The sequence below is a fragment of the Temnothorax nylanderi genome, unplaced genomic scaffold (genome assembly GCF_030848795.1).
Source record: "Temnothorax nylanderi isolate EJ_2023f unplaced genomic scaffold, tnyl_v1.0 TNYL_tig0021_pilon, whole genome shotgun sequence".
NCBI lineage: Eukaryota > Metazoa > Arthropoda > Insecta > Hymenoptera > Formicidae > Temnothorax > Temnothorax nylanderi.
Genome location: NW_027249083.1, coordinates 1,587,123 through 1,614,228, shown reverse-complemented (window position 1 = coordinate 1,614,228; position 27,106 = coordinate 1,587,123). Strand labels below are relative to the sequence as shown.

General features: G+C 40.7%; 1 protein-coding gene and 1 long non-coding RNA gene across 2 annotated transcripts in view; one reads left to right on the top strand and one right to left on the bottom strand.

Annotated features, from left to right (window-relative positions):
• Nucleotides 1-200: 200 nt before the first annotated feature.
• On the bottom strand, nucleotides 201-2,779 carry LOC139769306 (glutamine amidotransferase-like class 1 domain-containing protein 3, mitochondrial). Its single transcript, XM_071700253.1, has 4 exons — nucleotides 2,474-2,779; nucleotides 1,232-1,518; nucleotides 854-1,017; nucleotides 201-789 (listed from the first exon to the last, which is right to left on the bottom strand). Exons 1-4 carry the CDS (start codon nucleotides 2,630-2,632, stop codon nucleotides 572-574), a joined length of 828 nt encoding a protein of 275 aa, XP_071556354.1. The 5' UTR covers nucleotides 2,633-2,779; the 3' UTR covers nucleotides 201-571.
• A 7,166-nt stretch (nucleotides 2,780-9,945) lies between these two features.
• Nucleotides 9,946-27,106, top strand: part of LOC139769230 (uncharacterized) — a 32,621-nt gene continuing 15,460 nt past the window's right edge. Inside the window, exons 1-3 of the long non-coding RNA XR_011717506.1 lie at nucleotides 9,946-10,115; nucleotides 10,449-10,667; nucleotides 14,470-14,810. This is a non-coding gene — a long non-coding RNA (uncharacterized lncRNA). The remainder of the gene's footprint in view (nucleotides 10,116-10,448; nucleotides 10,668-14,469; nucleotides 14,811-27,106) is intronic.

The following is a 27,106-nucleotide window of genomic DNA, read 5'->3' as shown; positions in this document are numbered from 1 at the left end:
CTAAATACATTTCTTGCCATTTGTTGCAATGATTATGGAATAAAAAGAATTAGAGTAAAAAAGTTGTACCAGAATTACCGTAGAACTCTAGAACGACTTTCAATACGGTTGAAATTCGTGGCGAAGATTGTCGCGTTGTCTAACAAACAAAAAGACAATTCTAAATCGACGAAAATTTTTTGCCACAGATCTCGATTCATTGTTATTTTACTTGTTGTTGATTATTTTAACTGTATCATTAGACTTATTAATCTGCTTAACATATTCTAAACATGTGCGCCTCATTCAACTCACTTCATTTCGAAAGGGCGCGATAAAAAAATTAAATAAATTATATTTTTTCGAAAATAACGTTCCTGTCCCATAATCCCATGTTAATTTTATGAAAAATACGCATTCGCAAGGTAGGTAACAATAATTTTAATATCTTTAAGAATAATTTGCACGGAATAAAAAATATTCGAATTACAAAAATAATATATGGATTAATGTAACAAAAATTTGTTCGGCTATACAAAGTATTAACGTGGTATTATACACAGAATGATTTCCAGAGAGATTTGCATACATATTATAACTTATTAATGCATTTTTTTAACATTGCGACAAGTTTACCAATACCGTCGTAAACTTCTGAATAAGTAGCTGGTTCGTACAACCAGGCTGGCGTACTAAGAACGCCATAATTCTTATCTAACGTTACTCCTTTAACATCTTTCATTTCTATCTTAGCACCCATAGCCTTGACCTTCTTGATAGCGTCAGCGTATGGCCAGTCTTCTTTAGGTGCTATAAGATATAATTTTCAAATATTACGAAATAAGGATATTAATGGTAATACGATCTGACTCACATTCCTTGCCAAGAGTAACTGTCACACCCTTCAATACTTTAGCAACAAGCGCACTAGCTATGCACATAGTACCGATCGGTTTTTTCTCACAGTAAAAGTCCACGATGAGCTTCTCTAAGTCGGGTAGAACGGTGCAATCAGTACCTTTTTCGCCAAAATTACTCCTTTATAAAAGAAAGAGTTAAGGGAAATAATTAGAAATTTGCTTAAATTCTTATTGTGTTTTAATATCGAAATCTATGTCTTCAAAATCTATGATGTTGACATCTATTACATTTACTACTTTAATAAGATAGATAAATTATTCTACTTATTTCATTTTACTGTCTACTTCTACACATTGTCCAATTATCCTGCAATTATCATTTCAATACGTACAAAGTGCGTGCAGCACCAAATCCTCCAGGTATAATAAGGGCGCCATGTGTACAAACTTCGCATTCAGTTAGAGGTTTTATGCATGCTCTTGCTAATCTGGCACCTTCAACGAGAGCATTTCTACGACATGTAGTATCTATCTTTCTGGTAAGATGATTGACTACGCCGGAAATCTCGATGTCCGGAGCATAAAATAGCGGCTTCAAATTTTTATGCCGTAAATGTATGGCTGTTGAAATTGCTTCCGAAATTTCAGTGCCATCAAGTCGGCCACATCCGCATAATATCTAAAGAGAACAAAATGTATTGCCAAAAATTATTAAATATTAAAAATGTTATTAACTATCAGTTTTTCATGTTTAAATTATAAAGATTTATAATTGCTGAAAACTAACGTATAGCGATCTAATCAAGTATAGATGTACAAAAATCGGAAATCATAAATTCATAAAAACACGTGATAAGTCTTTTCACGCACGCAGGCGACGAGGTGTACTAAAATAATATCATAAACACACGTCTCGCACATTCGCGCTATAAAGATATATTATCACCACAAAAATTTAATAGCTTGGGAGTAACGACTACCGGTACATTTTCTTGCGGTAATTCTTTTTCACAGAAAAATTTTAACCACAGTAAGCACCGATGAAACGCTGCGTTACGTCATGCTGCGAAAGTATAGAATACCGACATCACTTTTAACTCGTATATGCAGAATCATATGAGGAAAAAGTTTTTAATAGTACTGACATAGTGTTATGAATCCCAAGCGAGCAATTATATCTTAAACTCGCTTAAACTGGATATTAAACTAGGAATTACAACGATTATCTAATACCGAATATTTTTCTCTCAGATGTTAAATAATTTTATAACGAAATAACGTCATGTATGTTTGAGATTAGTTTATATTAAAAGTATAATTTTTATACTTGTAGATGACTTTCACAAAAAACGGACATGTATGAAATAAACTTTCAGATTAATAGAATATCCTGCAAGATACTTTAAATAAGCCAATATTTCAAAAGCACATATTAAAATGTATGATATTATTTAAGTAGATAAATTATACATAAATTAATACGCAATTAATAGATAATAATTTAGCGAATATTTTTGCAAAAATTACATTCATAACTTCATGCAAATATTTTTATTTTTCTTGTCTAAAAGAAAGTTTATACTAAAAAAAAAAACGTATTATTATTTATTATTGTATAATACTATGATACTTACTACAGCTACGGGTGTAGATTCACAGCTTTTATTTCGTTTTATTTTATTTATTCCTGTAGAAATTTGTGACGTGTGAAGGTTATTGTAAAGCGCAGATATAAAATCACGTATCAAAGGAGTATCACGCCGCAAGAAGGATGCCATTCGTGGTTGTAACATATTTCTTCCAAGGAGAATGGGAAAATTTTGATTTTATTAATCAGACATTAACGTGTAACATATTTTTTCACGTCACACCACGGAGTGTTAGCACACAATTTCGGTAAATAATTAGAATTATCTGTCGCGATTCAAGATCGCGAGCGTGACTTGTTTCCAATAGCCTTTCTACAGAAAGGAACAGGAACAGGAACCTTCTTTGTTAACCGTGCTTCGTGATGAATGGTGAATGTGTAGTTCAAGCCATTTTCATGAGAGTGCAGGTTTATTCGGAATCCTAGTCAGTGCCCTCGATGTCGAGCAGAGGAAATCTCTCACCCGGTCGATACGACGGTCTCGCCGTAACCACCGTCGGTTTGTTTCAACTTGGCCGCGGTTGCTTGGTTCATAAGCTGCAGGGATAGCAGGTATACCAGGAAAGAAGAATAATATAAAAAAGAGGGTAAGGATAAGGGTAGAGACGAAATTAAAAAAGGAAGCCCCCCCCGTAGCATATCTCCCACGCTTAAATAAACATCGGCAGGGTAGGCTGAATTTACTTTATGGCTCGTATAATCTTTATTGTGCTCTAGGAGCAATTTTCGCACAGACTATGAATATAAAACGCATCACGGGGTGGGTGGTAAGATTTAACAACGCCACGAGGCAAAGAACGGCATGTACGTGATAATAAATCCCGTTGGCTCATTGAAATATAAAGTAGTTTGTAAATCTAACTTAACCTAACCTAACCTAACAAAAATCGATTTTTATCGGCATGTACAGAGCGATCTCCGTATCGCGCGTAGAAAAAGAATTATTTATTATATTTATATATTTTATTTAAACAAATTAATTATTGTAATTTATGCTGAATTCAATTTTATATTCATGCAATATTGCATATTATTCTTAATTTGTTTGTATTTGTATTGCTTTACATACTTATTTTAACTAAAATACTTCAGTTATATATTAACATTTATTTATATATTTAATTATTTATTACACATGTATATATATTAGTTATTTATTTATATTTATTTTGTAGTTATGTATACACATTTAGTTATTTATAATATATTTACATGAATCTATATAAATATGTAATTGTAAAAAAAATATGTTTGAACTAGTTATAAAATTATAAATAAAAAAATAGTTGAACAATATATAAAACATTTAATTATTTAATATATAAAATGAGATTGCAGTGGAGATAGAGACAATTATTCTCAATCAAGTTTTTCTTCTCATAGGTATTCCGAATGATACCGCTGCGTAACTTCCTAGAAGATTCGAAGTCAGATCGCAATGCAAGACCGATAAAAGAATCTAAAATCACATCTGATCGCCTGTACCACGGCGGAATCGACAATGACGCTTATCGCGCCGCTCGTACGTCATACAACGCCACTTTATTATAATTATCAATGCGGGATGAGCGCACCCCGGAGCGTTGTTTCACCGCGACACCATTTCGTCGATCCCCTTACCGCCGAGGCCGAGGCGTACGAAGGCTTACGCATAATCTTATGTAAATCCCAAGCCGCCCTTATGCTTGCACGTCCTTACATCGAAGGAAGGAGCGTTCGTATCGTTCGTATGTACATGGGTCGCTTCTCGGGTTACGCAGCGAAAGGGATGCGTAGACGACGACGGTTCAGGGGCGCCTCGCACACGAGGCGAGAGCACGGGGCTTATATGAATGTTAAAATAAGTTTGAAATTGTCGCGGACAAGTTCGGCCCCGTGGGAGGTACCCGTCGAGTAATTTCACGGCGCCGGCGGTTTCGACCCTTCGGCAAGTTTGCAACCAGCCGCGGATTCGTAGAAACTTCTGCGGCTCCGCGGGCGGCGCGACTTCCGCCACCTTCGCCGATAGGTTGGCGACTTGGCGATCATTTACTTTAGCCCTGAGCCCTGAGAAAAAGGGCTGTTGTCTGTTATCCTCGACGTATAGAAACTTGTATTATAATTAAGAAGATTGTAACTTGTAATACGTGAGACTTCATCCATCCGTATTTATTTCAAGTGTTCATAAATCCACGTTTCTGGTTAAATCTACAGCAAAAAGACAGCAAAGAGGTAGCAAATACTGTTACACAATAAATAAATTGTAAAAATCATCTGTAATAACATCTTATGTTTAATGCTATGTATGTAGTGCTAAGTTGTTTAGTTTCTTCCTGCAAGATGGAGGTTCGCGAGTCGCCGTTGCGAAAGCAATTTCTCCCGCTGATTTAACAAGCGCTTGATAAAGCGTCGCTGAAAGAGACACGCGGATAGGAAAACTAACCAAGTTTCCGCAGACGAAGCGTGGCGGAGAGAGACAAAACCGCCAACGTCCTGACACGCGAACTAAAGCCGTTTTGCTGCATGACAGCTTCGTGAGATCCTCCTTGCCGGTACGTGAGAGTCTCTCGCCCGAGGAAGTCACCCCCTCGCGTCGTCGTTCGCGAAAAGTTTAAATCACGAATTCGCGGGGAGAGAGAGTGAGAGAGAAAGAGAGACCGAATTCGTGGCGGCCCGGCCCCTCTCTACGGGCGCGGGGCGCGCAGACGGAGGAGAGATTCGGCGAGGGTCGTCAGAGAGTTCACCGGGCGGGAGTCTGATGGGTAAATGCGATGTGATGCGAGTAACTGAGTGGCTAATTGAATGAGGTGCCTCCCAGGAGCGCCGATCCGTCGCGTGTCACACGTCAGAATTTGCGCAGCGGGAACGCGAAATTACGACGATTGTCGGTCGTGTGCCAATTATCGTCGCGCGGTATGATTGCCAGTGCGGGAAATTATGCGACCGAACGATGCCGAATCCCGAATCCCGAATCCTGGCCCGATACATGTGCGCGATGTGCGCGTCGGCAAAATCGAGGCCGCGCTAGGCAGGCTCGGTTCGCCAGCAGCCGCGCGACATTTCTGCCGATCATTAATAATCCATTAACGGTATTGGACGCTTCGATTTGCAGGAACGCCCGATAACGATGCGACCGAGCGATAGGGGAGAAAAAAGGAGATCGTTTGTCAATTTCCCGGATTGCTGCTGATTGGTTCCTGAGCCGTGTCGCGCTACGTCCATACTTTATGCGTATAAAACTCCAGAGACGGGAGTGGATGCGATATTGCGATGTTAAATGCGGAAGTAACAATCCGGAGATTGTGAGTTTTTAATTATTGAAGAAAGAAACGACAGATTTAGCTCACTTTGTCAGACTTGTGGAACTCATTTGTTAATGTAAAATTACAAAAAGCGTTAGAACGATAACAATTTAAATTTAACTGAATGTGCATGATTCGAGGAAAATGTGATTCTAAATAAAGGCGATAAAGCATAACGCTATTATGATATATACATATTTAAATAATAGCGATTCTAAGAAAAGAGCAGTAATTCATTGATTTGTATGCGTTTTTTTTTTAGGTTTTTACGAAAGCGACGGATCAGAAGCAGTATCAGAAACAGAGTAAGCGGACGAAGGCTTACAGCATTGCGGATTGGTAAAAGAGGCTGTTTATGCATTCTTGGCGCGAAGGCAATCGCGGGGATGGCGGGTGTTGGATGCCCTGCGAGAACCAGACAAGAGAACAATTACGCGCCGTCAGCCCCGTGACCGGCAGGATACCATGAGGTGAATCAAAACTAGGTGTGTGCCACCTCTGGGCCAGGTCTATCTTCGTGTTCCGAGGCCACGTGCTGCGTCCCGGAGGAGAAAGATCGAATCTCGATCGGTAAGCGAGGTTGGCAGAATAGACGAGCGTCTGCAAAGAGCAATTTACGAGCGGCAAGTAAGAAAAATACAAAGCATTGGAAAGAAATCTCTGTAAAAAATTTAAAACCTATTTCTTCTAAGGAGAACCGTAATAATGTATTTTTTTTATCTTTTAGATTAGAGAAACCGATAATTTCTCTATTTTTATTTCTATTCATATTTCTATTTGCTTTACGCTATGTGTAGTACATAATATTCATCGTAATTAATTAAAAAAGTAGCGACAATATATTATTAAACGGTAAACCTCTTTTGTTTGTCGTGTATACACTTTCTGAAGTTTTAGCAAATTTCTGAACAACCAATTCGATGAATTATGAAAAATGAATAGCTGGTGATCCACGATTAATGACACGGAGAACCATTTATCGTCGAATATCCCAGGAATGACAGGAAGATGTGGGTGATAATTTATAGTTATAAATTGCTAGCATGTTGTATGCTATTTTCTGTCAAATAATAACAAGGAGATTCTGCTAAATCTTTATATATTGAAATATTTCGATCGAATATATCCATGAAATCTAATCTGGTAAATGAAAATTTGATCGAATTTTCTTGGCATTAACATCGATTTAAATATATTTGACACAAGTAAATTAACAAATCTTATGTACATTAAGATTTCTCGTATCGAATCTGTTCCTTCTGTGAACCCTGCTATAGGAGTAATTACAGCAGCGGATAATTAATCGCATATGCCAGTCAGTGAGACGTTTACCTTTGTATTCTCGCGACAAACGTGAAACAGGATCTGATTTTCATTAGGGTAATCCGTTTTGTAAATCACGTGATATTCACCGAATCTGTTGAGCAACGGTATGTATGCAAAAATGGCGTCAAATCGTCGACCAAAACGGCTGTTTCACACCTCGCGTACATCATTCGCCGGCAACGAAATTTAAAAGGTCTACCTACGCGCGAATATCAAGAAAGTCAGAGTGCCATTAAAATCTCCGTAAAGTTCATCTCGCCAGAATAAATGAATAAGTAAGAGGTCTCGTTCGTGGCGGAACGAAGGGGTCGGTTGGTATAAAGCGGCAGCATAAAGCGGTTTACACCGACACTTCGGTATTAAGCCTGGCGCCCTTCGGAAAGAATATGCAGTTTAAATCTACTCGCGAAACAGTCTGGGGGTGGTTGGGGGAAAAATGGGCATTGGAGCATTTACTTTTTATTGAAAACACGCGCGCGCGTATAAGACGGTGTCCTTTCTTGCTTCTTGTAATTTTAATTTTTAAGAAGATTCTTTGTTTCTCTTTGTTCTGATATAATTCGCGATTCATTAATCGTGGATGATCCAGCTATTCATTTTTCATAATTCATCGAATTGGTTCAGAAATTTGCTAAAACTTCAGAAAGTGCGTACACGACCACAAAAGAGTTTTGCCGTTTAATAATATATTGTCGCTACTTTTTTAATTAATTATGAATATTATTTTCATTAATATTTTCGGCAAGTTTTTGTATAATTAATGTTTATATTGGCAGTAAATTACCGACAAAATTTATAGAAATGATCTTTTTGGTATTCGTGCGAAACACTTATTTTGCTTGAAAATTTGACGTGTGGGTCACATTATTCGATTATGACTACCGGTTATTTTTGTCCAAAGGAACGCAGAAGGAAGAGGGAGATCTCTTTGCAGAGTATGAGCAGGCTAGTCTCGAGAATTCGAGACGAGTTTCGTCGTGAAAGAGTTTTATTGTATTTTTTTCATTAACAAGTCCGGCTCGGTCCCTAGAGGTCGGGAAAGTTGGCGGCGAGTTTTAGCGGGACTTTTGTTAATGTTCGGAATTAACGGAGTAAGGAGACTTTAAGTCATAAGGCCTCACGGGAACGCGGGGTTCGACGCGAACTTTCACGATTCTTTATTTCTTTATCAACTCCGACCCTCGCCTTCTACTTCGCGGAATGCTCGACAGTGCGACCAAGCGTTTCCTTTTCCTTAGGAAAGCGTGCTCCATAATTACTTCGTTCGACACAATTCTCTTATTTTCATTTTCCGTACGCTTTTTTATCGCCGCTTTTAAATATGACGGGGCACGAAAGTTTTCTTGATTCTTATACGTAATAAAGCTGCATCGCACTATCGCATACATTTATAGGTAGCTTCTTTGCCGTTCTGCTTGGACCAGTATGTTCGGATTTCCCTGTTTCCGAGGGATCCAGTTGGGGACGATTTGGCTCGACAGCCGGTTGATTAGTTACATGAGAGTGGATACCACTATTCTGCCCTCACTTCTACCTGTGCGATGCCGCACGAGTACGTTCGCCTCGAACCCAAGCGTCGTCAGTGGGATGCATATGTCAATCGCCATGCTAATGGTATGTCTAAACGTACACAACGCAATCATGTTACATTATGCGTGACGTTACGCGCGGTTTATGGGAACGTGTTTAAGTTGAGTGCAAGGCACACACTAACAACAAGCACGCTAGGATTCCGTACATTGAAGATGAAAGGGACGATTATACAGTGTCAATCGAATTGTTAATCAACGCAACAATGCTCGTGTGATTATAAAGATTAAATTATTTTCTTTTAAAGTGTGCATGTGTGTATGTGTTGAAAACATTTCTTGATTATAGCTTATAAAAGCAGCTCAAAAAACCATTGCAATAGCCGTTAAATATAAAAGTAAAAATAAATATAAATATAAAAAATCGAAGTTTGTTAACGTAAGCATCTAATCATAATTTGCTTCCTCGCATTTAGATATCTATAATAATGTTACGTAATGGGAACAACATTCCAAACAAATATTCCACTGTTTCTTTACAGATTTACCTAGTCTTGAAGTTAGAATTATTTTTTTCTATCGATGTTTGCGCCACACATTGACAAAGTCCATAAATCTAGAGAGCCAATGTTATTTTTTCGCGCGTTTGCAAGCTGTGTGATGTACTGGTCCTATTACGCAGCGCAGTCGTAATTTTTCGTGAAATAATGAAACGTTGGTCCGAAACAAAAAGAGTAGTAACGCTGAACGCGAAAATAAATCGGAAATAATATTACAATAGACATAAATTTTTAAAATTTACATTTGTTTACGAAAATAATAAGCAATTATATTGCATTTATCGCATATATATAAATTGTATATATAAATTGAACAAGAAAATTTCGCACGAGTTTTGGTAATGAGGCGAAAATTGAGACAGCTTTATTAAGTTGAGGGAAGTTGCTCTGATGAAGTTACAATTACGGCCCCTTTGCCCACCACGGAAGTCACCCTCGCTGCTAATTTTATTTATTACGCAATTTAAAAATCGATGCTGCGATTCGAACCGATAAATGAGGAGCAGCAAAGTTCTGTATTGTTCCTCGTATAAGTCCTGAGCTATTAGAAATATATTTCTACAAAGCATTGTAATATTTTACTTATAAACATAAGTCTTACATGACAAGTGAAACGTAACTTTTATTATCCGGATTTGAAGTTCCGTATTGATTGAACTTTCTCATAATTTCTCAATAATAAAATTATCAATTCTATCTAAAAATGTCAATTTAACATCCGCAGTTTTTACAATAATTTATTTTCATGTTTTATAGATGATATTACTATGACGCAATGAGCTTCACATGAATGTTTCTGACGAGAAGCCTGATTCGGGATAACAAGTCGCTAACTACGAGGGCATAACAGCCGTGCGCTCTAACTGAGTTAATTTAACCCGATTAACCAAAGACTAAGGGCTGACTTGGCTCGTGGGATGAATGCAGGGAAGGTAAATAGCTGCGCTGTCAGCTTGCTCATTTTTCAGTAATTAACGGTCAATTTACACGCGGGACATGTCTTCGAAATTTTATGATAACATCACGCTATTGTATTGATGCATATTTAGAAAAATAATGAATAAAGGTATACAGGACTTGTCAAAGCATCATTAGTATAGTAATCAGAAAAATTGTACTTCAATTTTGTCATTTTTATTTACGGAATTTTATTTAGTTTTCGCGCATCTGAAAAGAGTTTTATTTTGTAAATGAAAACTATTTTTATTAATTTTGCATTGTAATACAAGAGTAAGAAACTTAATTTTCCTAAAATCGTGTTTTAGTTGAAGTATCACTTAGATACTGTCGCTGACCATTTGTCGTGGTAAAGAGCGAAGATAGCGGAGAAGATTGGATCCTCGATTTAGTGAGCAGTTAGCAGGTAGTGCCGGCCCGGATTACAGAATTAGCCGAAAGATCAAGCGTCATCCGGTGCACGTTTTGGGAGTAGTGGATCCCCTCAAGCACTGCCAACCTCGTATATCCCTCCGAGGCCGTCCAAGGTAGAAGACTTTACCGGGTGCTTGCTTCGTAATTAGCCGGTTTCACTCTCAAAGGCTCGTGTCTCTCTCAAGAGAGCGCGGGACTACATTATTTCACTATTAGTGCATGAATGCGTTTCATCGAAACAACGCAGGTATATTGTATGGTTCTTAGAGCTTAAAGTCTGCCCGAGATAAAATAAATTTTATGATTATTGTGTTTAAATCTCTTTAGCGGGAAATATCGCTATACAGAGATTTTGAAGTTAGAAAAGTAGGACACGTACTGTTAGGCATTTCCGTACTGTTCCGTACATCGGACCATGCATGCTCGCACACGAACAAATGCATCGATACACACACACACACACACACAGACGACCAACCACTCTCGTCGTACGAAAGCATTCTACGTCAGGGTAATAAAACATTTCGCGTGCGAGGGTATAATTGTCGGGGTCGGGCCCGTGCACGCGGTTTATACGAAGCTGGTGCGGCGCGGGACGGCAAGGGATGGCGAGGGGTGTGTAGTCTAGGTTTAGGGGCCCCGGGAGGGTACCGCGCCCCCTTTTTCATCCTGTAGTTATTTATCGCCCTGTTTCCTGGTCTCTCTCGCTCGCTCGCGGCTCCATACACCCTTGGCTCGACCGATGGCGAAGGTGGTATTGCGTATCCGTATCATCGGTGATAGAACGTGAACGTTTGCGTTGCTGTTGCCGCTGTTGTTGATCGCGATGGTGGTGGTGGGGTTGCGGCAGTTTTGCGCACACCTTCGTCAAGTTGCTCACGACAACGAATCAAGAATTGGCCGCCACACTCGCATCGCTTTGTGCTTTCTCGACCCTTCGATTCGTCCGACTCCTCCTCGTCGTGTCCGCCAACTTTTAATGCGAGTTCTAACGCAGTTTTGCGCCTCGACGAACCTTTCATCCGCTCCGTCGAGCGAGACCCCCCCGGACAATATCGGTCGCTCTTCGATAGTTTTCGTGAAAAAATCATAATCTTATTTCTGAGTTCTAAAATATGCGTAGCAGAGGTACAATATCTGCGCTGATACTTTAGTTATGATATTCTATACATCGTTAGAAAATACTATATTTTAAAAACTACGATTTTAAAATTATATAGAAAAGATAAAGAAATTGAATTTCTTGGCAGTTTATAAAAACTTGGAGCGACCTCACAGCTTTTTAAAACGCGTGGACAGAATGGTCCAGACAGGAAACTGACAGTACTTGCAATCGAGGGGAAAACACGTTCAGCGGTAATGCTCTATCGGGAGGGTTCGCTATTCCGGCTACGTAAGTGACACATTGACGGGAGCTGACCGCCGGGTGGCAGTTCTGACCGTCTCCCCAGGGTGGCTAGTTACCGCATGATTGGCCCTCCATTACCATATAACGTACACGCGAACATGTACACGGTCCTCCGTAATACATATCGTTCATTGCCTTTGCCTCAATCATAGTTTTCGAATGACATGTCGAAGGAGAAAATCTTCAGAAGAGTATACGCAATATTTAAATTTTTATTCGGTCATTCTTTGCTCTTATGTTACAAGCGTTTCTTAAGATCTTCGCAGATTCATAAAACGATGGTTTTATCGAAATTCCAATAGTGAACTAACTCGCTTTCGCAAGTCGCACGTGGTCTCACATGTAATTACCGCGAAACAAAGAGGCACGCCGTAATGCGCAATCTAACAATATGCTGATGGAAGCGGCCATCAGAGCTCCCCGCGGATACGTTGTATATAATGTATATTTCTCAACACGCACGTTTTTAAATTCGCTGGTGTGGGACTACAAGATGTAGGCACGGAGGACGTACTGAGGTTTCAAAGGTTTTTGCGGCCTTATCTCTCGACCCTTGGCGTAAGGGACGACGAGTCGACGAAGAGAACAACCCTACCACGGTTAGATGGATAGACATGATGCGAACGTACGTAGACATGTGAGGGTGCACTCGCTTAATTACACCGGAGGCCTCGTGGGATGCCGAGAGGTTGAAGCGACCTTATCCTCTCCCTCTCTCCCCCGTCCTTTTGGTTCTCCTCCAGCTTCAGCTCGTGTATATCCCTGCTTCTCGCGCTTCCTCCCCCCCCCTCTCTCTCTCTCTCTCTCTCTCACTCTTTCCTCACGTGACGTCTACCAGCCTTCCCTCTAGACGTATCGCATCTCCACGCTGAGATTTCCAAACTGGCGCGTAGATAAGCTGGTGTTGCATCCCTCCAGGGGACTCGTGGCCGGTTGCAGTCGAATGCACTGTCTGCATCGTTGAGAAGCTCTGCAAACGAACCACAGCTCGTAATGGCGCAAGAGTAATTCCCCGTATCCAACGCTGTTCCGTGAGAAATTTAGAATTTGTTCAAAAAACTTATATAAGATATTTTCAGAAATTTTTCTCTTTCTCTCTCTTTCTCTCTGCGCGTAATATTCGAAATCTGTCGCATAAAAGAATTACGTATTTTCGAATTAACAGAGCGATAATTAAAAGCGACTTTTGTAAGCCAAGCGTGATAAACAAAATCGAAAACAACCGTCATAATAATTGTAACTTTTATAATCCATGCATACATTTTCTGTGATATGAATAAACAAAAAGGAAGATTTTCCTAAGTCCTGAACTGACAAGGAAACGCCTCGTTAATTTACTATATATATTTACGTCACACATAAGTGTCAAGTGCCTCGTTTGTATTTCGTGTCGACCCTCCACAGTTTCGCGCATTCTAATCTCTTCACGGCTATCATGGCGTGACACAGTCAATCCGTGGATGCTACAATGCATTCGTTTAATTAGTTAATTAATGACGCCCTTTTAAATGGACACCGCGACTCGCGAGGTAAGCCGAAGCACGCTCGGTTCAAGGGACATTCATCATTCCGACGCCTGTTAGCGGCGCGAAACGCTCTACCGCTGGTCTAATCTTGTGCTCATAAATAAGATAACAATTTTTCATCCCCTCCTAGCGCCGTTACTTGCGGGGACGCGCCCACAAGGAAACGGAGGTGAACGAACAAGAGGGAGGACGTAAGGCGTAGGGCGCAGTAGGGAGAGAGAGCTGAGGCAGACAGAAAACGGAAAAGTTTGTAACCCTCGTTACTGGGTATCGAGTTCCAATTAGATGACGATCGCATTTCCAGTGGCAGAGTCAGAAGACGTTTTTGCGTGTACCTGAGACGAACGGTCGATTGCCGACTTACCTCATTCTCCCATGGGTAAATCAAACGGACACTAATTCACGGCGTTTGGGGGATTTCTCTGACTCCGAGATCGTTATCCGCGCGAAAGTCGCAATCGTCACAAGTGTTTTATGCTGATTATCACGCTCGATCTTATCGTCGATGGGAATTGCCACATTTTATTTCTAAATGATTTCGAATGCAAAGTCGTATTTAGAGGTGCATTCCGTTTCGTGCATGATGCGCATAATGCATTATTTATCCTTGTAGTTTAACATTCGGTGAACAACAAGGATAAATGATGCATTATGCGCATCATGCGTGAAACGGAATGCACCCTAGATGTTGAAATGTGATGTTGTCTATCATGTAAATTTGAGAAACATAATATTTCAAAAAAATTTAAATTTCTACATATTCTTATTATTCCAGCAATATATTAGATTGTATCTGTACAGTTATATTATTTCGGAAACTGTCGCAAAATAGAGTAAGAAAAACTTGCTCTCTAGATATATCACTATAATTTGTAGAAATAAGTCATATACATTACACGTATAACAAAATAGTGATACAAAACTTAACGAGCTAATACACGACACGTATCTTACGTTCTTGCGTGCCACGTTTTGTTGCAGCACCCGTGCACCTTCCACCAACAGTTTGGTACACGAAACGAGCGTAACTCGATACGGAATATCGAAGTCAATGTACCCTCTCGAGAGGGTTTCAAAAGCCACGCTATGTACCTCGCGACTCCGGAAGGAAGGTACCAGAGGATGCCGGGAGGACCGTGGCGAGGCAGAGGGGAATGCAGTAGGGGAGCGTGCTGCGAAGGTGGAGGATGCACTCCAATGGGTCCCGCGACAAAGAGCAAGATCAGTGTGACTCTCAGCTTTCCCCTGGGCTGCGAACAAGGTTCTCACATGTGGTTCTCACCTTGCTTTGGCGAACGTCATGGTCGCAACTTCAAAACGAGGTTAGTCATTGAGAAAGATCCAAGCGGAGAAACGTGCCTTTCTTCATCGTGTGCGTACAGTTAGTAGAAGATTTTCTACGTATCATAGAAAATCTTCGACAGCTGTCAATAATGTAGGAACATCTGATAGTTCCAATGCCATATTTCTTACATAAAAGCAGAATTTTATCCTGATACCATGCAGTATATCACGAATTCGAGATAAAAAGTGCACGTCATAGAAATATAAAAACTTTCACGTGTTATTAATATTCATATAATAGATCAATTAAAAGCATTATTAAATCCTCAAAATACTAAAAAAATGTTTGCGGCATGAATTAATTATATTCATATCGTTTATTAACTATAATTTATTTTACGTGGGATAAAACAAATAGGTACTCATTTTGAGTTATTGTATTATATATACTTAATTTTATTATTTTCGTTTTTATATGATAAATCTGTACTTTAGTTAATCAGATATGTATATAGGTGTATAAGAAAGTAGTATATAATTCTTCCATAAAATTATCTGAACGCTTCCATTATATTACGCGTGCTCGTGGATATATCCGCGAATCATGTTAAATGCAGTCGAATTTTGATGGACCAAGCACGCAATGAGATTTATTTATCCGTTTCATACACGGGCAGAGACAGTATACGACCTGGTATTGACAGTCACTGGGGGTTCGAATAAGTGGTGCTCTCCGTGGCTGACTTCGGCCGACGGGGGTGCGACTGAGGAGAGTTTACGTCGACAGCGCACGGTAAACCCCCGGAATTGTGGCTCCCCTTGCGCCTCCAGAGACCCCGGGCCGGGGTATTGAAAATTACATCTTACTCTACCGTAAGCCACCCACCGCCGCCCACCCTTCGCGAATCAGCCCTCCCCACGCTACCTGCGAGCATTGCCACGATGCGTTTATAATCGGCCACAATCGTTTCTGCATCGAAGTTCAATACGGTGTACTCTCTTTCTCGATACCGATGCTTCTCGCCTGTTTCCGGAACGCTTTCAGCAATGCGTACGCCATCGGAAGTGCATTATATGCCGAATAGTTACAAAAATCTACCAGACTAATGGAAATTGCGATTTATTTCATTTTTATTACCGCCGAACTTACATTCTTACTCTAACACTACGTTTCGCAGAGTAAAGCTAAACTCAGTACCACGGACTTTCGTGAGTAAAACTCTTTTGATCACTTCACGGTTGTGATGTTGATAAAATAGGCGCATTCGGCGTCTTGCGGTTACGAAGAACTCCGGAAGCTCGCAAAAACATGAGACCGTTATATAATTTAAACGGGAATGCGAAATGCTCCCGAAGTATTCAAGGGCGCCGGGGCAACACCACGGGGGATTCAAGTGAAAAAGAGAATGCCCCATCCCCCGCGACATCGAATCCCGGCATACATGCATAATAACCGCGGCGTTTTCGTGACGCGAAGCTCAAGGAGCCGTGTGCTCGTGCGAGTACATCAAAGGTGGGCACGCGTTGGGGGATGGCAGAAGAACAGGGGGACAGTAAGTCCGTGAGTCCGAGCTACGGGCGTATAAGAAATGTACGAAGGAGACGAGAGTAGTGCGAACGCGGAAGTGTCGGTGCGCACGGGAAAATATTGAAAGGCGAATGGGCGAGGTTGTCGTTTTGAGGACACGTCAGACAGATAGCGGCGTTAGGGGCATATAGCGGAGAGAGATCGGCCGCGGGTCTCGTGGAAATATCGAGGCGAGGGAAAAGTATAAACATTTAGACAAGTTTAAACTCGGAACTTTCTTTCCTTGAACCGCGACGAAGGGAGCCCGCGGGCGAGCTGACGTCTCCGAGACTTCAATATTTGTTAAACTCACCGTTCCACCCCACACCAACACTCTTCCACCTTTCGATGCCGCCTTCCCCCTCGCCAGCTTGTCCTCTATCCGCGTGCCACGGGGCAACCCCTCTTTTATAACGCATAAACTCCGGGATATAGGGACATATACGTGTGACATATAGATTTTATATACGATTACCTCCAAATGCACCACCGCTTCTCATCCGATCCAATAAACCTAAGTGATTTTGCGATCGTATTTTCGTGGTTTCATTTCGATTGTGCGCGGCTATAAAGTTCCGGTATTCTTCAGATCCTTACAAATTCCCGTTAAAAGAGACGTTTACTATTTTACCTCATTCGGGCTTATTCCTTTTCTTCGTGATCACAATGTATTTCTAAAATCTTTATAAGTATTAAAATTATATAGATAGAAACTACGCATTTCTTACATCTGCTGAAAGATAAACTTTTTTATGTTTGTAATCCGCATTTAGATGTATGCACAAATATATTCTTTTCCTAATTATATAAAAATATCAATTAAGTTATCGATAATAATTAATAATTCACTTTTAAATCGCGCAGCTTCAAAATCTAGCCTAAATGACATATGTTATACAAATATGCATAGAAATATATCTTAAGATTTAATTCCAACATTTGCAAGGCTCATTTAAGTAAGATGAGATGGGCAATCTATTACCATTAACGCACCCGCCCTGTTCTTGAAATGATCACACGCAAAGTGCACTCAGTACACAGGGGCGGTAAGAGGAAACATAAATCCTTTAATATTCGCTAGAGATTACGCTTACTTGGCGTGCGTCTAGCCAACGGCCTTTTCTGGCTATGACGGCTATGAGAACGTACACCGGCGCCGATGTAACTGGAACAGCCTGGAAGTGGCTGGAATCATCCGAAGTCCAAAGCGAGCGAAGAGCGAGAGGGTCGTAGAGTTGGTAATTGGCAATATGAGTGGCTGGATCCTGCAGGATGTCGGGTCAGTCGCGCGCCCCTGGGAGCACCCCCTTTTCTGGGGTGGCGGACCACCACACCACCCCCGGGTCCCTCTCGTCCCACTCACCTCCGGTTCCGACGACGGGGGTCGAGGGGAAGCAGGAATCAAATTGAGTTTCATACTCGCAGGGACTCTCACTCTGTATACTGTCCGTAAGCTCATGCTCCCCGGTATACACTCTCTCGTATCGCTCCGCACTTCTGATTTTAGAATCGGCCGGCTCCAGGCGTCTGATCTTTCCCCCCGCTTTGTATAGGCATTTTAACGTCAGTACGTGTCGCGTCGATCCTACGAGATTGAGATACTTGGAATAGAAATTCAGCAGCGATCCGGAAAATATGCATAGATCTTATTTTATCCTTTAGTTAAATCGTTACAAGAAATTAACCGAAAAACTATTAATTCAGTGATAAAGGATCTTCTATGTATTACATTATTTTGCGTTTTGTTTAACAGTTTGCAAGAGCAGAATTTGCAAAAAAAAATTGTTTATATAAAGTACTTCTCATTAATATGTAGCAAAAACATTATACATAGGTATATTATAAAATAGTAATTCGCTCAATATTTACTCGCACGTTTATAGTGAATTGAGGACATTGATAATCTGTGTGTTTCAATTGTAGAGTAAAATCAAGCCGAAGGGGTTGACGGGGGGTCGAAAAAGGAGGAGAAGACCGCTCGGTTGTGCGGCGGCGTCTGGACCGCGGATAATAGGAAACTGCCGGGGTATCTCTGCTAATCACGTTAAGTCCGGCAGACCGCTTTGTGCCCCGCGAACGAGCCACCGGCCGAAATTCCCAAGTCCGAAACTCATGACCAACATGAACGCAATCCCGCCAGTTTCTCCTCATTCTCACCCCTTCGTGCTTTCCCCATCCACGCTCTCGGCACAACGGACCATCCGGTAAAGCGAAACTGAAATTCAACCACTTCCACTTCGTTCTCATCACGCGTCGTGTACGTAACCGCGCGCTGAAAACTTACAAAACGGTCGGAACGTAAATGTCAATTTTTCACGGAACCTGACGATCTTGAAAATTTAGCCGGGCCGGTAAAATGTCTTATAACATTTTTTTTCTTGACGACCCTTAGGGAACAGAGAATATCAGTATCTCATTCATCTCGCCATCGGATTTCATCACGCATTAGATTTCTTGTTTCGCCATATTGCATACGACGAGGGTAGAGTGATGCAAACTTCCTCCGCCACAAAGTCCGGCACTATAAGCGTGTCATAACTTCAGACGGGCTTTCCGACTTGTGAATCTCATTAAAATCATTGGTGCGTGCTTTTCGGTTTCCAGGCTTCGCGCCGAGCGACCGACGAGTCTATTAAGATGACCATGTCCCCGTGATATTGCTCAGACATCAAGCTACACCACACCTTCGTAGCTCGAGTCACCGAACTGTAGATATCTATTTTTCTGTTGCAGATTTTTCTTCATTTATAACTTTCAAAATATTGATAACATGATAAAAGTACAAATAACATATGAATTTACATAAAAATTTAAGATATCTATACATTTATTACAATACATTACTTTAATACGTTATATTTAAATTTAATACGATATTTTGATAATAAAAAGTCAATGATAATTAATATTGCATTTTCCAATGCACTAACGCTTGAGTTTTAGCATATACAACATTAATATGATTTTAGTTGCATTATTTGAAATGACAGTTAATTTTAAAAGATTTGTTTTTCGATGCTTATGACTTAACTTCGATAATGTAATGCCTGCTTACATATACATATAGCAAATTTGAATAATATTCTTATCGGTCGGCACCCTTCGTTATCCGCACGCAAAAGTATGTGTAAGTATTTATCGTAAATATTCCAAGTGGTTCAAACCCCGTGGGAGTCCGTATCGTCGTCGAGGAACCGCCGTTATAAGAAGCACGCTTCGGGAAAGTTTTTAATGTGCTTTAAGGAGGATACGTTCAAATACACGTCTAACAGACATCCGGAAAAATGTCGTAAATTTCTCAAATGTGTATTTAGAGCATATTTCTAGATACACGTTGACACGCGAAATATCGTGTGATGGGTTAATGTAATTGGTCGAATAGAGCTCCGGGAAAACGCTATCGAAATTGCACCGTATTTCTTGAAGCACGCGAAAGGAAACTATCCTCCTTCGGAGCGGACGAAGAACGCTTAGGTGCCCATCTTTTTTCCGCGGGGTCGATTAAACTCTTTCGCGGTCGGTGCAATAGAAGGTCGAGTGTAATTTGTAGAAGAAGGACCGACCAAAAAGGGTTGCTCCCACGAAAGGGGGTTGGGGTAGGGATAATGCGACCCTTGAGATGCCAGACCGCAGAGTGATCTACGATGGCCTATCACATCCTTCGTGTACTTATACCGTATCGGAGCGCGCCTGGACCAGTCCGACGCTATTCGTGGTGTAAAGGCAAAAAAGGGGCGTCCGATTTTGCGGGCCGTAGAAATTAAACCACCGCGAAAAGTATGCAAATTCGGGCAAAAACCGAACCGGCACACTCCGCTCCCCGGCCTCATCCCGCTTGCTCGAGTACACCCGCCCCCTTTCCGTCCGTCCAAACCTCGTTACGTCCATGGCCCGGACCGCCAGACCGAAAACTCATTAACGAATGCAAACGAGGTAACGTTGTGGACAAATTTAATAAAATCGTGCACGCGCAATTAGTTTCGCCGGGAGTAAACACGTTCTGGTGAGCTGTCCCCTTCCCGACGTGCAGAAATCCGCAACTTCTCGCCCTACCTGAAAATGATCGAGAGCTTGTAAAATTTTACAATGCAATTGGTATGCATTGTTCAGAAATGTTGATGTGTTATTCCGATTGCTTTCTAATTTTTTATACAATAACTTTTCTATTTTCTTTTCTATTTACATGCAAATTTCTTGATTATAAATAAAATTTGAATATTAAAAAGTAATGGTCAAGAAAAATGAAATAAATAATATAAATCTTATTATCGACTGGATAACAATATCTTTCACAAAATTTTTATAATAGAAAATTATAATGTAAATTTCTTTACATTATATGAGCAAAACTTTCTATTTTCACCGATATTTATTAGAAACATTTTATTTTGAGTAACTTGTCAATTTTTCAATTATTGTGAATATTGCTTTATTTTTACATCTACTGAATATGTATTTGCATGGTCTCTACTCATAGATCGTGCATTTTGTATACCTCTCAGCCCTTGCCAGACCCTAATACGATTTCTGTCTATATCCAAGAATCAGCATCTAAAGAAAACGTACTGACGTTGATTCATACGTGTCGAAAATCAAGTTTCCGGTTTGCGGTCGGCATTTGAATATTATATTTGAATATTTTACGCTGACCATCTCTCTCTCAGTTTCGCTTAAAATATGTTATGACTTATGGTGAGTTCTAGTCACAGCAAATAACAGCTCAAACTTTTGCACACAACGATAATAATATCTACTTGTCATAATTTATTAAAGTAATTATATATAGTATTCACAGAATACTTTGGTCACAGAATATGATAGTAACGTAAAGTTCACGATAATGGCGAAAGCAAACTTGATGAAAGTCGAACAAGTAATCTGTTACACACATGTAGAAGCGAAAATGCGTTTGACGTTAAAGATATTTTTCGAGAAACGTAGTAAGTTTATGATCAAATTTCTTTTTCTTCTACTTTGGTTCATCCAATGCGTTGCCGCAAATTGAATCTTCCCGACAGGATACTTGATTATTTAGTAGCGGCTTCCGCCGGCTATTTGCAAAATTATTGTTACGGAATTGGGACGAGGGTGGCGTTCGAGCCACCAAAAGAAACGAGTTCACGTTCTTTTTCCCAACCTCCATTTAGCTTCCCTCGTAAAGAACTGGAACATATACTCCTAGTAACGCGCATTTCTTTCGCAAGACTGGATACCGTGAAACAATTGCGCGAAAAAAAATATAACAAAGCTTACATATATTTTACTTAACATTATAATTAATATACACAATCAATTTGATTACAAACATTATAACTTAATTACATTAAAAAATTAGAGCTTCTTGTTTTCTGTAATATATTTATTCACGTATAAAATGCAAAAGTATATTGAAGTATCAGGATACAAGATACAAGTCGATTTTACTCTTTTCTAGATGGAAGATAAAAATGTTGTAGAGTTCACGTGCAATTGATTTATTTTATTGCGTGCTACCTCGACATTCATGATTATTCTCGGAAATCCTTTACAACGACCATTTGCTTCAATCAAACAAGATTTCCGGCACATAATGGCAGCGATATGTCTTGCCATCGGGCGAGGACGGTCCTTTCGGAAAGGACACGGCTTCTCGCGCGCGCGCGCACACACAAGCCAGCTAGAGATCTACCGGTGTCGACCCTGTCGACCGAAGGAGAATAAAACATTGCGGCTCGCCCCCCGCGAGACATCGGCGGATGATTTGTGAGTGGAAACAATAAGCGCCCCCTGCAATATTCATCACGAGAGAAGATCCCCCGCACAACCCGCCGTAGTGCCGGCTGCTGGCACGTTCCAGCAAAAGAAGAAGAACTACCGGAGGCCAGGGTGGGGGATGTCCGGCTAAAAGTTTGATGGGTTACCGCGTACCCTGGGGAAAATGGCCACAAGGCGCATTGCTAGGCACCTCGCGTGGCCGCGTCGCAGAACCTGAAGGATTTTGGGATTCTATCAAACTGGACAATGCAATAATGCGTCGCCCCCTTTCCACCGCCCTACGGTTATCACGTGAAAAATAGGCGTGCTGGGTGCTCCATCCCGCGGGATCGTGTTCGGCAGGAAACGCGTGATACGTTTAGTTTCGCGATACTGGATTGGCAGACGTGAAACGCAGCGCCGAAAACATATTTTTTTGATCCTACTCGTTTCAGTATTCCGTATACATCGATTTTTCAACGATAGTTATAGAAGAGGATGATTTACATTTGAATTACTTATATCCTCTTTGATAACAAGACATTTTATCGATATCGGGAATCTTTATTACAAACACATTACGTAAGCTGTGTGTACATAATAAGCTATATATATATGATTTAAGTAGTTAATATTTCTATATTTAATCATGACAGAAAAGAGTTATAACTTGCATTTCGCACGTAAGCGGTTCTAAAAGTCCAATATGTGTCCGAGGCCCATGGGGTTTTTCGCGGTCGTAACTATGTTCTTTCTCCATTCTCGGTTCTCAGAGACGAGATGTCGTTCAAACACATCTCGACCACGGGCAAACACAAATCTTAGATACTCCGGGACATTTTAAATTGGCCATTATACTATTTAACTTGAGGGACCGTTACGCACTGAGCCGAAGGAAGGTCACAGGGTAGGAAGATCTCTCACTCGCGGTGCACAGGTTCCACACATGTAACTACCATTCAAACCAGAGCAAACAGCGTTAACCGTATTTGCCTACGTCCTTGGCGATCTAATGTCTTCACTCGTCGCCCAGAAGATATTAAAATTTCACGTTTACGACCGAGGAATGAAAATTTTACCATTTCATCTCTATTCCGAAAAACTAGGATCGAAATTTTCAGTTATTTTTGATATAAAATTGTAATATTTCAACAATTTTTATAACTCTTTACTCGACTATGCAAGGGACAAAACTTTCTGTTCTTGGTTCGATCGTTCAACGTGACATCCTTAACTTTGGACCGTCTTTCATTGACTGTGATAACCCACTGGGATTTCGACGTAATCTTGAAAGAGAATTCATAATTATCTTCACGGAGAATCTTCGATGGTCGAGTGCTTTCGGGTTCGGTAGTAAGGTAATTTCGTAGTCAAGTGATCAGAGCTTTATCTAACTCAAGGTACACGCTATGTCGCCACAAAGTGTGTATAGATCATAAATGATCAATTGAAAATTATAAGGTAAGATAGGGTAAATAATGTACGGAACTTCCCGGTACGCCTTTATGCGCTTAACTTACCGAGGAAGATGCGAGGAAATTGGCCAGTGTCGAACGTGCACCAGGAGCAAACAGAAGACAATGAGCCGAGGTTTTTAATCGAGTCTCCTGTTCCCTGCAGCGGAATTAACTCAAATTATACTGCACGATATCGTGCTCCCAATGTCGATTTAGAATTCATGCAGTCTTTTCAAAAAATCTCCATTGTGCACGGTGTAAGGGTAGTATAACGACAACCAGCATTATACGGATTTTCAGTGTTTTAAAAGATTTTCTCTTTATTACACTTACTTTACTCGTAAAGATATGAACACAAATGTTACGCCATTATCGCACATTGCTGATAATTATGAAATAAATTGTATAATTACGTTTAAAAAAGGGTTAACTACACGTAATAAGTAATAATTTCATTTAATTTTCGACTAAATAATAAGTCACTTTCTTTAAAATACATATAGATTTTGCAAAAAATATTTACTTATAATATGTATATGTAAACGTCATATACATATTATATGTACAAAAATATTCTGTTAATAAAGAATTAATTACTTTATTGTTTAAATAAAATGTTAATATGAAGTAAAATAAATAAATTGAGCATCATAATAATACGTCGATTTTTCCAGCTATAAATGTCAACTATAAAATAGCACGCACTACGAAATGCAGAATACTGGTTTACGACGCGAATGTATACGAAACTCATAAAATCGCGACGGGCGGAAAACGAAAGAGGTCCTCCACGTCGGTTTCCATGGGACTGAGAAATAAAAATGAGTCTGTCGCTTCCCATATTAAGTGTAGGCAGCTACCGTCCAGGACACCCATGGGGCGCGAGCTGGATCGCAGCGACGTATTTAAATAAAACATTGTATCGCGCTGCAATTCACCCTCCTACGAATATCTCCTACCACGCCCCCTCCCCCTACCAAATAAACAAATTAAGCTGCACCGGATATACCGCACTGCAGGGGCGACTTCGGTGCTTAACAAACTGCCCCGCATGTCCTCTTTGTAACTGGTATTTTCACTCTTCGAGTCATTGCTATTTTACTTCGCAAGATTAGAATATCAATGGTCGTCCGTACATTCAAATTAAAAATTACATCTATGCAATATACTTCATATTTATAAATATTCTAAGCTGTATGAACAAACTTTTGTCGTTCTTGTTCTCAACGTAGAGGATAGAAACGGTTATTTATGAATACAAAGCGAAAATTCGTTGCCATTCAGAAATCATCCGCGATAGAAACATGCAACGAGGAGACGGGGGAGAGGTATGCCATAAGAAACGCTATATTCCTCAAGACGGTCTGCTTCTTATAACGGTAAACGAAAAATAGTCAGTACGAAACGCCATTCACAACGACAAAGAAGCCGCTCGATGCGTCTCCCTGGTCCCCCGGGGAAGAGCAGAACGATTAATCAGCTGTTGGCGAGGCGGAGGAGAGCACGTCCCTGAGGATACAACGAAACTCGAACAATGTTTCTTTCCTTCGAACTGCGTGGTCGCTAGTGAATCGCGTGAAAACCACCGATTTTCTCGTGAAAGAAAAGCCACGCGCGTGAGGCCTTCGATGACTCTGCGATCGGTCCAAATATTTGACTTTTCGTGGTCTCGGAAGAATGTCGGGTTGGATCTTGGTCAGGTACGCGCTCGTTGAAATTCTCCAGAGAGATCAGATCATTGCGATCTGTCGTCTAAACGATACTTTGTTTACATACTACGTTATTTTGATACATCCTTTTAGACCTTTTTGGGGTAAATTAGAATAAGATTAACCACTTCTTCTGACGATTAATATAATATTTATTTAGCGAACAAATCTCTTACATTGCATATATTACATTGATATAATTTCAAGTCCGCTATTTTATGTGTAATTATTTTAAATGTAATTAAACGCATGATAAAATTGCATACTCGCATGACGTGCAACGATTCGTTCGAAACTCTCGGAAACGCGCGTCAGTTCTCATCAGCATGACTGTCACGAAAAAGATAGCGGTGAAACTTGCGAGCGAACAAAGTGCAAAGTACGTGAGCTATGCCGTGCGTCAGTTCGCCACGCGAAAGCCTGAGATTTACGTGAGTTTTACATTCCTCGACACGACCAGGACGATCCATCATTTACCCGTGTCCGACTCACAAAAGTATCATCCCCTATCGGCGGTAATCCCGCGGCTTCCCCGCATCTCGGGGCCAGCGTCAAACTTTCGCGGAAAAACTCTGGTTTTTTCCTCCGTTCCTACTTAGAACCCCCGCTTTCTCGTCCGCGGCCGCGGACATCCGACCGCTGGTGTCGTTGTTTCTTCTCGTCCGTTCTGGCAAAAGAAGGCCGGAATGTTCTTGCATGTATCACGGTGTCCCGCGCACGGGCAACATCATCTCGCCGGAGAATACGAAAATCCCGCAAAGCAGCAACGGGGCCCCTGGTGGCTTCCTAAGGCGCGCAGAAGCCGCGAGAGCCACGGAATTTCATGAGGACCGCCGAACCGCCACGATGAATATTTCTCCGGGTCCGTGGATTATCATACGAAATGAGATTGCGCTTGAATCATTGATAAACCGCCCACGCGGCCGATGCCGTAGCTCTCGGGATGCGCGAGCCACAAGTACCGAAGGCGACGACTGCGATTTTTCGCAACGCGAATCATCGTCCGGGTACGACGGATATTATTTGCTTCACACTGAAAACATTTTTTACTTCTTTGTTTTTTGCATATTTCTTTGATATCTACGAAAAAATTTGTGTTATAATTAATACAAAGTATAATTGTTGAATATAATATCATATTCTTCCGAGATGTGTTTCGCGATTCTGAGAAATAGGCAAATTATCTTAATATGCAATACACCATATGCTTTTACGGGTAATTAAATTGGACAGAAAATAGTAGAGAAACTTATTAGATTAGTAACATTACACATATTATTATTAGAAATATTTATAGTATAATCTTTATATATATCACATATATATGACATATATACACATACATATTACGCCGATTACGCGGCAATAACTGAAGAAAACGTAAAATGATACATAACAGGAGTTTATAATAGATCGAAATAATTTGTACTAGTTCTGTACGTATCCGCGTAACAAATTGGCACGTCTTATCATTGCAAACGACCTTTTGCTTTCCCGACAACGTGACAGGCCAGCCGCGATTTTGTACACCGAACGAATTCAGAACAGACGGGGACATACGATCGACGGGATGAGACGAATGCACAAACAGACGCACGTCATTTGTTCGACGTCCCTCGTCGTTGTTTGCATCCTGCATCCAACGCCCCAAATAATCGCGGCCGGTCCTTTTCACCCGCCGTGCTACCGAGCCTACCGACAAATTGCACCCGTGCCCTCCTGGGAATCCTACGAAGTTATGACCGAGGCTGACGACTTTCCGACTCCCGTAATTACCGTTCTACGCTCGTGCCCTCCCGAATTCGTCCCAAAAGTATTGGGAAACCTCGCGCGCGTGTGCACATAGCATCATTCCCAAAATATAGTAG

Bases quoted from the DNA above. Each gene is read 5' to 3' on its own strand.
- LOC139769306 (XM_071700253.1), bottom strand. From the start codon at position 2,632: ATGTTACAACCACGAATGGCATCCTTCTTGCGGCGTGATACTCCTTTG. The intron at 1,018-1,231 runs GTACGTATTGAA...TCTTTTATAAAG, and splicing joins TTTGGTGCTGCACGCACTTT to GAGTAATTTTGGCGAAAAAG. The intron at 790-853 runs GTGAGTCAGATC...TATATCTTATAG, and splicing joins AGTTACTCTTGGCAAGGAAT to CACCTAAAGAAGACTGGCCA.